The 12,226-nt window shown below is 34.4% G+C and overlaps 1 protein-coding gene across 1 annotated transcript; it reads right to left on the bottom strand.

Annotated features, from left to right (window-relative positions):
• Positions 1 to 307: 307 nt before the first annotated feature.
• Positions 308 to 11,061, bottom strand: LOC115965324 (probable alpha-mannosidase At5g13980). Its single transcript, XM_031084514.1, has 29 exons — positions 10,740 to 11,061; positions 10,225 to 10,308; positions 9,761 to 9,849; positions 9,235 to 9,409; positions 8,756 to 8,875; positions 8,568 to 8,660; positions 8,411 to 8,482; positions 7,924 to 8,037; positions 7,328 to 7,428; positions 7,143 to 7,236; positions 6,878 to 7,045; positions 6,709 to 6,795; positions 6,409 to 6,474; positions 6,238 to 6,294; positions 5,177 to 5,396; positions 4,930 to 5,066; positions 4,682 to 4,753; positions 4,489 to 4,548; positions 4,336 to 4,407; positions 3,492 to 3,539; positions 3,265 to 3,384; positions 3,013 to 3,078; positions 1,958 to 2,070; positions 1,725 to 1,809; positions 1,524 to 1,634; positions 1,343 to 1,438; positions 1,057 to 1,104; positions 844 to 912; positions 308 to 739 (listed from the first exon to the last, which is right to left on the bottom strand). Exons 1-29 carry the CDS (start codon positions 10,953 to 10,955, stop codon positions 536 to 538), a joined length of 3,057 nt encoding a protein of 1,018 aa, XP_030940374.1. The 5' UTR covers positions 10,956 to 11,061; the 3' UTR covers positions 308 to 535.
• Between the last annotated feature and the right edge of the window lie 1,165 nt (positions 11,062 to 12,226).

The raw sequence follows: 12,226 nt of genomic DNA, 5'->3' as shown, positions 1-12,226 counted from the left end.
TAGCTCTACCAAAAGAAATTAGAAAAATATAATGCATAATAACAATAGTTAATTAGAAAAAAAATTGACTACTTCAAAAAAGAATAATATCAATCAAAAATACCAAAAATTATAAAATTATATATTTGTAAAAATAAAATAAATTGTTTAATTTTTAGGAAAAAAATTATCTACAATAAAAGTTAGAAAATAGATTATATATTATACCACATCTCAAAATAATTATATATTCTCACATATCACGTGAGTCAGTAACAAGTTTTTTTTTTTTTTTTTTAATTTCTGGGCAACCAAAAACAAAAATCAAAAAAAATATGAAAGAAATGAGAGTAATTGCACTCAATAATTCTCAACAACAAAAAAAAACCTGCACTCCATAATTATTTTTAGGGATTAGACCAGTCTAGACTTAAGAATAAAAAAAATCTGGTTTCGGTCCAGTCCAGTTCAGTCCGGTCCTAAACTCTTATTTTGTCACTGTCAGCTTTCACTGTCTCACGATCTCACCTTCTCACTCTCACTGCGCCACCATTCATTAGTAACTGAAGTCAATGACAAAGGTGCGGATTTCCATAGGAGAAAGGTTCACCACTAACTTTGCGGGATCAACAGGTCCTCCCCTCACCACCTTGGGTTCTTCTTCTTCAGCAGACCCTTCCACTTTCCAGACTAGTCTCTTCCTTTCCATCTCTGTTCTTTCTTGGTTAGCAGATAAACTCGTTTCTGTTATCTTCTTTATCTGAAAAAAAAAAAAAAAAATGATGCAAAAAAAAAGGACCCTTTAACAAAATATAATTGAAAACTCAACGATAACAATGTCATGCAAGCAACTGTTGCTTTTACCTTCTTATTTGGGAAAACTTTTTTCAGTTCTACACATGTCATAACTGAAAGGTCCTTGTCTTCTCCAACCTTGCATTTTTAGCAAATAAAATAAAATCAGAATTTCTAAGTGATCTTACCTGAGAGACAAGGGCTTGATTAACATTTTAGAGTAGGAAAACTCCAAGTAGACGACTAAACTTAACAGGCAAGAAAAAGAAAGAAACCAGAAACCTCGTATAGGTGTGCCAAACGAAAAAGAACTTTTCCATCTTCCAGTTCCTGCAGAGTTCAACAAAAGGAACAAAGCTTAACTTGGAAACAGAATAATTATAACAATGAAAAGATCAAACTATTTGTGATAACAATTTCAATTAGAGTACTGAGTTTGACTCCATTAAGGTAGTAGATACATTTTCTCAACAATTGGTGTTCTTCACGTTCCTATCTCTTCTCCAACAACTCAGGACAAAAGGATCAAATGAATAGTAGTTAATTAACAAGGATGAAAGATATAAACCTGGAGGGTTATTATTGCAACATTTTCAGGCAAATTGTAGGAGGGGGCCATCCCATGAAAGGTTGGCAAATGTAACTTTGTCCAATCATGTCCATCCTGCAAAAATATATCATTTTTTGTGAGATACAGATCTACCAGATGGCGAACTATGCTTCAAGTTCAATTTTTTTTTTTCTCTTACCTGCTCAGTGAAGGCTACAAGAAGTGGAGAGTATATCTCCTGACCAAATGATCGACGCCATCTTGCGCCCTCTCCTAAAGGATCAATTCTAAGATAATACTTTCCTACGATCTGAAAAAGTATGTTATTAAGCAAACCACTTGTGAACGCATTGTATTTCTGAAACTTAAAAGACCTTAGGGTCAGTTAGTTTGCTCTTACAGTTAGTCCTCTACATTTCTTAGAAATGCAAACTGTCTCATTTAGTGCCTCTCCAACACCTCTTGAATCATCTCGAATCAACCTCCTAAACATAAGGAAAAATCTGATATTAGTTATTCTGGAATTCTGTTAATATAAGTAAGGCAATAATTATCATGGTAAGCATCACAAATAGACAAACAATTAATGATAATGTAGAAGAAGCAAAAGCGAAGGAAAAGGGAAGAAGAGACCTGTGAAGCATCAGTTCTAGCTGCCCATCCCTGATGCTGGATCCCCCCACAGATCGATCCACTAAGACTGAGAGCTCATTTCTGTTGTCTTTAAGGTAAATTCCAAGATTAATCTGAAAGGGAAATAAGGTGGACTAAATTGGCTGAAACTTTTATGTATTTTGAATTTCAGAATGATGGTTAGATGATTATAGATTGCAGTCGCAAAACTGGGTTAGCTGTACAATGTAAGAATAAGCGTCAAGCAAAATGCAAAAGCAACAAGAAAGCTATAAGATTAACTCTGGTTTGAGTGGCTCCTTTACTTGGGCCTAACAAAGCATTGGACTAACACAAGGTTCCACACAGCACTATCTTTTGCAATTAGTGCCTGTCTATGCAATGCAGGAAAATCACTGGTATCAAATTTTACTTATCGAATAATAATAATAAAGAACAAATGGCACTTCCTCCCCTCTTAAGAACATGATTGAGAGTGAGGTCGTGGGTTCCCCATTCAAAGTGTGTCTGTAACTTCAAAATAGGTAAGAAAAGTCTTCTAGGTGATGGAAGGTAATATAGAGATGGAATTGTAACAAAGTCACAAAATAACCACTGTCAACATACTGATCAAATTATCACAGCTTGGTATATGTTATTGTAATTTCTGTTCTGAAATCACACAAGCATCTTCCACACCCCCTTTTCCAGCTATCAAAGTACCAGCCGTGAAAGAGATATAGTAATAGTTTATAGAATGGTCAAACTTTGAGACAATAAAATCCATTGGCTCCAGTTATGACTATTAGAGATTACAGTCTAGATTGAATGTACCTTTGTACTGCACAACATAAGGATTACCATGTAGCTAGCCGAGGGTACTCTCCCTCTCTCTCTCTATATACCCCAATAGGATCATTGTAACACAACAATACAATATGGTAAAATTGTAGCCACCAATGGTTTTTCGTTGTGGACCTTGTTAATTCTATTTCCACCCTCTATTTCTCAATATTCTCTCTCTCAATCTCAATCCAACACCAATTCTAAAATGACAATTGACAAAGCAAACTTACTGGGTAATAATTTCCTGCAATAGGTTCATTTACTTCCAGGTCCCAATCTTTTCTATAATCTCGAATCTGCAAAACAGCTCAAAAAACAGCATACAACTGCACATTAGACCTATATGTTTCCTGCAACAGCAAGGCATTAATTAATGATATTGAAAAAACATCTAGCCATGGTCAACATCTACATTAAGTACACACTACATGATGATTTTGACGTCATAAAAGAAAAATATACTTTTGCAAGCATGAACATACCCTTTCAATAAAATCGCGCCCACTAGAATCAGTATAGAACGTCTTGTTGTTTTTCAGTGTTGTTGTAATCTGAGTTACAACCTCCTTGCCAATTTTATCACCAAAAGGTATAGGCCCAACCTGAAAAAAAGATTACTCTTTTACTAAGCTGCTTCAGCATGAAAATTTTTACTTTTCATTGGTAATATAAAAAACTTGTTCGCTTTGGGATAAAAGCAATAACTTACCAGGAACTCAACTTCCACATGCTCTTTTTCCTTGTATACTCTGGTGATCTATACATTGTGCAACCATTAATTACTGATGAGATCAATGGTGAAAAATTATACATATCTTTTATTCAACATTTGTATTGTATATATTATAAGAATTATATTCAAGGGTGAGAATATAAATAATCATAAGATCTTATTATTCTTGTACATCATTTCAAATTTAAAGTACCATGTTATTCAGTCTTGGCAAACAAAAAAGAAAAACTGGAACTGATAAATTGAGAGGGAAGGGGGATAGAAAGAGAATTTTGGATTGATTACCAATATTATTAACAGTATTTTTGATGACTTTAATCCCAAGGGACAGCACATTTAGTAAGAGGCAATGCCTCATGAAACAAAAATCACTAGTTTGAATCTCTTCATCCCCCACCCTTGGGGCATTAGATGCAATAGGAGAATCAAGATAGAGAACTTAGGACTCAACATCTAGGTTTGCTTTGAGTCAACACTAAGCAGAAGAAAACCTATAGGAGTCATCACTTAGGGTTGGCTGGAGTCAGTACTAGACAATGGAGACAATTTCAAATAAAAATGCAACTGATTTACCAAAAAAAAAATTTAACTGATTTAAGTATATCAGATAATACTTATACTATCTATAGTAACAAATTTAGCTTCTTCTGGTTTACATTTAGACGGAACATAAATTTAGAATTAATTTTCTTTCAAGGTTGTACTACCTTTTTTATTCCTTAAAACAGTTTTCCCAATTATATTATTTTGATGCCGCAATAGATGAAGGAAAGAATGAAACAGTAACAAGTTTTATTATTTATATCTTAGGATAAACCACCTGATATATCCATGAGTTGATCCTCTGATGTACTTCATCCAATAAAGGTCCCCGAAAAACAGAAAAAGAAGCCTGAAATTTCAAAACACCATAATTTCTGATTCCATGTAACAAATTTGCTCAAATTATGTATTTCCAAAGAAATTCAATTACCTTGTTATCAGATTTGATGGGATATGTACCATTTGGCCGAAAGACATATGCACCAGAGGCCTTCACCAAATTAAACCGTTTCTTTTAAAAATTTACTATATATAACTTAAATTAATAAAAAGTCAATAAGAGAATAACTGATTATGGTTTGGAAAACATGAAAGTAGAGATTTTCAGAGAAATTTTGTTTTACCTGAGGATTCACAGTTTGATTTCCCTCATCTCCACGGTAATAGAGATATGATTGTTGTACAGATTCTTTAACCTTTTAATCGTAAAATACCAAATTAGATGTAATATATAAAATGTAATCTTATAAAAAAGAAAGGACCAGCTAGGAAAAAAAAATGTAGAATTAAAGTAACTATTGGGAAGATGAAATTTACAAAAGTTTAAATAATTCTAACACTTCATTAAAGAGAGAGGTGCCAAATAACATACCAAACTTTTGCTGTTAATATATTGTGCAAGATTTCCTTGATTTCCAGAATAAATAAGTTTCAATTTTCCTGGACCTACTTGTATTGTACCATCTTTTCTGCTTTCTGACTTGTAATCTTGTCTCACAGAAGTAGCATCTGCAAAAGTCAAGTGGGAGAAAAGAACATAAATCTGCATCAATGGTAATGTGACTCTAGGCTTCTCAATGTTGCATGACTAATTTTAGATGGAGAATCAAATGGTTGACCTGCCGATTTGGAACTTGAGACAATGTAAGTGCTGAAACCAAGAGGTGGTACTGTTGCTGAAAATGCGAGCCAATAACTAGGCATTGTTTTTGGAGATTTACCCAGATATGCCTTAACATGGTACTTCCTTACTCCCACAGAGACATCAAGTAGAGGTAGGAGCTGTGATTCAACTTCTTTTCCACTAGAATCCCAAACAGCCACATTTTCATTGATAACCTATTGCAAGTTGGATAATGTGAGAAGATGCATGAAGAATCAAAGAATAGTCATGCCTCATCCAAAAACTATATTAATCAACATGCTTTACCGTGTCAATATTTCAATAGGATATAATGGTTCATCACTGGAAAGAGAACAATTTAACTAAATTCAGTCAAGCCATAATCCCAACTAATTTGGGCTACCAACTTGGATCCTATTATCTCAAATAATTCTGTTTAAGGCAATGTCCCCATTTACCTCTATAACCGAGCATTCCAATCTAAAAACATAGGCTATTAGGTAAGATTCTCAGTTAGTACATAAATTCATAAGTCATAACTACGCACACACCTATCATTACTAGACTCCCTTTTGCCCATTTTTGTAAATCAATATAATCAGTTTTTTGTACCTAAAATTTTCATCACATCTTATGAACATAGATCCTGATTTGCTGTTGTATATTGGCAATTCCTTTGGTTATAATTAGTGGAAAGAGAATGAAAAATAAATGGTCAACATTTTTTCACTTAATTTGAAGCATACAAGCGTTTTAAAGGCTCATGCTAAAACACATTCATGCAAGCACTGAAAAATACGTAAGTCGCAAATAAAACCATACGCATTAAGTATATGCACTCATGAATAAAAACATGCTTATGTGGCTAATAGATTGCACGTACTTCATCTTTTGGGGGGGGGGGGGGGGGTGTGTGTGTGAAGAAAAAAAAGGCAGGAGATCCATTAGGCCTCAAAAGGCAATTGGAAATGACCCCTTGTCTGATAAACCCTCTTTTCTATTTATTTCGCATGGATAATGATCACAACATGGAACAGAGAAAAGGAAAATACTCACGGGAATCCTTATAACATCCTTTCTTGTCCATCCTAGAGGATTGTAGACAACAATTACCTAGAAAAGTTAATAATCAGGAAGTAATCAGTCTTAAATGGAGTAGCATTCTTATTTTCCTAATAACTGCATAAACACTTCAACTATAATAACAAATTAAAGAATTCTTCTCACCAGGTTTTTCCCATTTGACAGATCAACTTCTGATGGAGGACAATAACTTATATTCAGCAGTGGACACTGAAATAAAAAGGGGACTAGAATAGGGAATCAAATTATAATAAATTAGCATGCTGAGAATAAAGGGATGAAGTATACGATTATTTGAACCATCACTCCAAAGTTTCAACAACTCGAGCCAATACAAATAATTACATGATAATAACAAACCAAAATGTTTAATGTTAGCAGGATCATCTAGATACGAAGTAAACTCTACCAACTAGTATAGAATAAAGAATTTTTTTTATTTGCCTGATGAAACTTAGTCTGCGGACTCCAACCAGTTTTTGATATCAAGTTTGCTATGACAGCAAGTGATTCTGCAACAACATTCTCTGCCTGCAAGACATGATATTTCAGATATTTGATCCTAAGCATAAGGAACGCAACTACAAAAAAAATTGACAGATCAAGCCTTAACCTCCTTGTAACCTATTGCAAGTCGTAGTGCATAATCATATGCCACATGCTGCTTCTCTGTACCAGTAACTCCATCATGATGGTTAGCAATTGCTATAGCATCAGCCAAAGAGTCTGTGTTGGGCCCCGATTTATTCCTCCCCTTAAAAAATTCCAATTGCCTTGCTGCCTGTTTTTAGATCAAAGCAGACCAAAATGATGGGAAACCCTTGTATGAGCCTAAGTAATTCTTACTGGCATAAACTAATATAATTACAGGAGTTTACCAAATAGTAGGCACTCATCACTCTAACATAGACTTTGAGGGCAGGCCTACTAGTAAAAAATCCAGTCCAGTAAGCATGTTCACGGTCTGCGTATCTGATAAATTTCATTACCAACTTGTAAATACGGATAAACTAATAGAAATAGTTGCCTGTAAGTATTTTGAGTTTCAAAAATTTGTACTCACGGAAAGTAGTCATCAGTCTTGATCGGCCAGGCCTCTCTTGCCGCATGTTTCGCATCAGTATATATTGATGGGGTTGAGTAGAGGGCATTAACACGCCCATCCTACAAGCATCAATACCATTACTTCATTAATATGTAAAACAAAAATATCTCGTCATATAATCAAGGGCAATTGACTTCAAACTGAAAGAAAATGCAGGAGGAAAATTGGCTGTGTTTCTCTGTGACATAGACAAGAAATAGGACATCAGCTACCAAGATTGTTAAAAGCAGCAGCATATGACATTTTAATCCTCTATCTGCCCCTAGGACATATGCTCATGCATATTTTGTGGTGGAATTTAATGACAGGATCATACTTATTTGTAACAGGAGGCCAGACCTCTAGGCCAACAATTGATTGTGAAGGAGTTCTTGGGATCAAAATTTGTTTTTCTTTTTCCCTTTCCAATTGGCTAGGCAGTTTTAAACTTTAATATAAACAGCTCTAGGAAAGCCAAATTGAAAGAACAGAATACACACTATGAGAAAAAAAAAATTATTAAATTTATGTACAAGTTTAATAAAGCATTTGTAATGATTCTGAAGAGAACTAACTTGATTGACATAATGAATAAACTTGTCCATTTGTTTGAACCATGTATGTGCATATTGGTACTTGAAATCTGTTCCCATGGTCCACATAATATGATTTGTGCGAGTAATGTTAGCCTGAAAAACTCAAAAGAAGTATTATCAATAAGCCACAACAGATTTGAATTCTTTCTTGTACAAAATTATTGGCAGCAATGGCACAAAGGAAAAGAATACAAAATCTTACGTAATGTGTTCCTCCTTCAAATTCAAATTTCAACACACTCACACACACACCAACACCTTAAATCTGATATGTTAACTTAGGTTGCATTGAAGAGAATCTGTTGTAGATTTAAAAAAGTTAGAGAATGCCTAGAAACTTATGGCATCTTAATGCACCTTCGTTTATATCATAAAAAGACGTGTAGAAGAGATTTGTCTTAAATACTAGTATAGTAAAAACAGCACCCAAAAGCACAGCGCACAAAAATAACACCATCCATCTTACTTGTTTTACTGCAGCAGCTACAAACTCGTTGACGCGCTGAGGAACATTATAGTCAAATAAATTGATGTTATCCTGCAAGTCAAAAGCGCAATATAAATACAGTTAGTACGCAAACAATGATCTACAGCCTGTCAGCAACTCCTGACTAAGGACTCACTTGAACAATAGGCGAATCATGGGAATCATCATTCACTTCAAAGTAGAAATCACTGGGAGGTTCATAATTCTCCGGAAATGCACCAGCAAAAATCTACAGAAGGGTGAAAACACAATGAGTTAAGGTCCCTTTCTATTCAGCTCCAGAACATAGTTTGAACGTTGAAGCAAAAAACAAACAAGACTCACTTGTGCAGATGAACCAAAACTCTTAGAGCCCCGCCAGATAACCTCAAGACTTTTCTCATTTTTCCTTTTAGCTCTGTCTTGGTAGTCAATACGCGCAAAGAAAAGAGAGTCAAACCCAACCTACATCAACAAAAGGGTCTCCCCACAATAAGGTGGTTGCAAATGAATGTAGGAGAGTGAGGGACTTCTTTTGTTCAATCAACTTCTAGTATAAGGTTCAAATTGAAGTCTCTCCACCCCCCCCAATTTGTTAGAATAATGGTTGTCTAACAGCTTAAGCTTTTGGAATAAATTGTAATTTATCATGATATAAAATTCGAATCTCATCATCACTCTACCTTTCATTTAAAAAGTTAAAAATCTAAAGCTTTTGGGATTTGTGGTAGTTTATTATGATGAATGATAAAAATATACAAATATTATAACCTATCAAATCAGTTAAAAACGTTCACACATAGCAAGCACAAGAGAAGCCATACCTCAGCCCCAAACAAGTAAGCCTGCACTGCAGAATGTCCAAATGGATCAATTTGCCAACCAATTCTTGGAGTTACATTGAATTGTTCTTTGATATATCGATGCCCAAGAGTTGTTTGGTCAATCATGTCAATGTAATGTGAAGTCGCCTCGTCATGCATGCAATAACCTCCATTTCTGCAGCACAAAAATGAAGGATTGACTATCCAAAACAGAAAAGAATCCAGAAGACCGCAATTCTATTTCTTTTTTTCCATTTCCCAGTATAAAAGACTTTGATTCTAGAAGATGCAAATTGTATAAAGTCATTAGGAAAGAATATTTTTTTTAATGATTAAATTCATTCTTTTTCAAAAAACCCAGTAATTTATCGTGGTATCAAAGCAGATGGTCATGTGTTTAACCTATACCATTTCTACCTCTAATATAAGAAAATGTTAAAAATCAATAAAGAGAGTATTAGAATTTAGAATATTAATTAAATTCACCATTTCCTAGTATAGCATAAAAGCAGTAATATATCATTACATTAACTCCAGCTGACCAGAGCTGATAAGCTTCTTGACTATACTTTGGATCTCCTCGCTCTGTTCATTCCACCATCGCTGGAAAAATGCCTGTAATATCAGCACAAAGAAGCAATCTCATGAGTTTCACAATCAAGGGGAGTGGGAAAGCAAACTTATAACTTTCTCTGGTAGTTGAAAAACACAGAAATGAGAAATAAATCAACTTTTGATTCCTTAAAAACATATAATCATATATTGGTCTGATTTCCCAACATGTGAAAAACTCAGACCATTTAAGCCAAGTGGCAACATTATGCAACTTCACATGCGAGTTTTTGATTTTCCTGGGGTCCCATATAATAAACACAATGGATCTAATATTGAGAAGATATAAATTACTATATATCCTTTTTTCTTTCTTCAATTTTTGTTATATGAGAAACCAATTAAAAGAAGCATTAAGCTAAGAAATGCATTGATTGCCTGTTCCACAAAGATGAACTTGCGATTCCTGTCAGCCAACAAAGCCGGAACCATAGAATCCAGCACATCTTGAACACACGCTCCCTGCACAAAATCAACATTGACCATGAAAACCAGAAATGCAAAAAATAAATAAATAAATAAAAAATAATCCTAGTGATACTATAAATTGAATAAAAATCTTCAATCAAATTCTCAGTGTTCCACATTACGTTCCACCAATTGCAACTTTTAATGTTGTTCCCTATAAAGTGACCAGATTTTAAAATGGAAAAAAGATTAAATACATGACAAGCAATAATTGATGAAACATAAATTGTAACATCAAGAGTGGACCTGAGGAATGTTATTACTACATAAATTTATAAGTGTCAACTTTTTTTAATTCAAACTTGATTGACATTGAGCTGGAATGCTCCTGGCATAGAGTGACAATTTTCAAATACAACAAAAAAAGAAGAAGTAAAATTGTGATTTATTTAGTATGAAAAAAAGAAGCAGAGAAAGAGAGGTACTTGAATGGTATTGTTGGTGCCAAGGTAATACTGATCAATAGTCTTCAACCATCCGACATCATCGTGAGAGTGAGGGACCAAATGAACATTGAGCTTCCCAGGAACAATGGTCGATGTTGTATTGTACTTGATATACTTGGACTCTGAGCATTGGAAAACAAAAGTGCTCAGTTCTACTCCTAGGAAGAAAACCAATAACCATGCTCGAAAAGCCATGAATATGTTATCGCATTTGCAGGAGTGATATGAAGTTCAAAGCTAGCTCATGGAGACTTTGGATACATATAGAAGAAGATATGGATAATGATATAGGTGAAGAGAGAATATAAATGTAGGACCACGTATGATACGAATTATTTTCGAGAATTGTATGATACGAATATTGCTTTGTCGATTACTTCTTGTTTGTTTATGAATAGAATAATAATTTTGGTACCTAACTATGAGTCTTTGTCGGTGAAGTTAAAGAGAACTGGCCGCTGGGATTTGAAGAAAGTTATATATGACAATAAGAACAAGTTTGTCTTATTTTGTCTCTTAAGTCTTTGAGTGGAGGCGTGGCGTCGACTTTTGAAGTTTCTCAGTGACTAAGCTTAGTTGGAAGCCCTTTTTTTTTGGCACTTTCACTGCTCGATGTAACAGTCATTTTGAGAGTTGATAACGATGATAATCATTTTGTGGCTACAAACTTGCAAAATGCAATTGCAGACAGCCTCGTACAGTTTTGAATCTCATGATGATGAGGGGCATTGTCATTGTAGTACATGAAAAGTTATATACAATTAGTTGACAGTGTAGTCCAAGAAAAGTTTGCTCTTCTTCTAAATCATAGCTTACGGCTCTTTATTATTATTAGCCAACTAGTCGGCAAAAAGTGCAATACACGGAAAAGTTTAATAAGATAAGTATCATTTTTTCTCAAAAAAAATGGAATCTCATACTCAAAGAAAGGCTCAATTATTTTTGGGCACATTATACACATTTTGCAATAAATTTATTCTTTTATGCATGGCCCAAGCCCATACAACCTTAATGGAAATTTAAGAGAGTATGGTTTGAATGGTGCAATTGGCTCTGTTTGGGCTTTTTCATAGACCCTGAATATGAATTTTGCAAGTGGCCAATGGTGCTAAGTGGGCAAGGACCACTTGCAAAATCTGAGGATCCATGAAACAAGCATGCAAGCCACTTTCACCCAAAGAGGCATGTCGTTACTGTCTATGTTGTTGAAGTCGCAAGTCGCAGTTAACCCTTTTTAGCCCAAAAAAACATTATGTTTTATTGACTAATTTCTAACGAATCCTGCCACATTAAGCAGCTTCCATATGGGCCAAATTAGCTAAAAAATGTAGCCAATCAAGTTTGGTAAATGTATGTCCTTAGCCATGACTAAAACAGCTCATTTATTTACCAGAGCTAAAACAAATTTAAAGCTTACCACTTGTTTAACAACATGGAGGTTACAAGTTTCACTTCTTATTCAAAAA

The sequence above is a fragment of the Quercus lobata genome, chromosome 10 (genome assembly GCF_001633185.2).
Source record: "Quercus lobata isolate SW786 chromosome 10, ValleyOak3.0 Primary Assembly, whole genome shotgun sequence".
NCBI lineage: Eukaryota > Viridiplantae > Streptophyta > Magnoliopsida > Fagales > Fagaceae > Quercus > Quercus lobata.
Note: the sequence above shows the minus strand (reverse complement) of the source record. Positions and strands in the feature narration are given on the sequence as shown.

What these genes read in the sequence shown, in the direction of transcription:
- LOC115965324 (XM_031084514.1), bottom strand. Translation starts at nt 10,955, where the DNA reads ATGGCTTTTCGAGCATGGTTATTGGTTTTCTTCCTAGGAGTAGAACTG. An exon ending in TAGCTGCTGCAGTAAAACAA is followed by an intron (nt 8,038 to 8,410) that starts GTAAGATGGATG and finishes TGAGTTTTTCAG; the next exon opens with GCTAACATTACTCGCACAAA. An exon ending in ATATTAACAGCAAAAGTTTG is followed by an intron (nt 4,754 to 4,929) that starts GTATGTTATTTG and finishes TACGATTAAAAG; the next exon opens with GTTAAAGAATCTGTACAACA.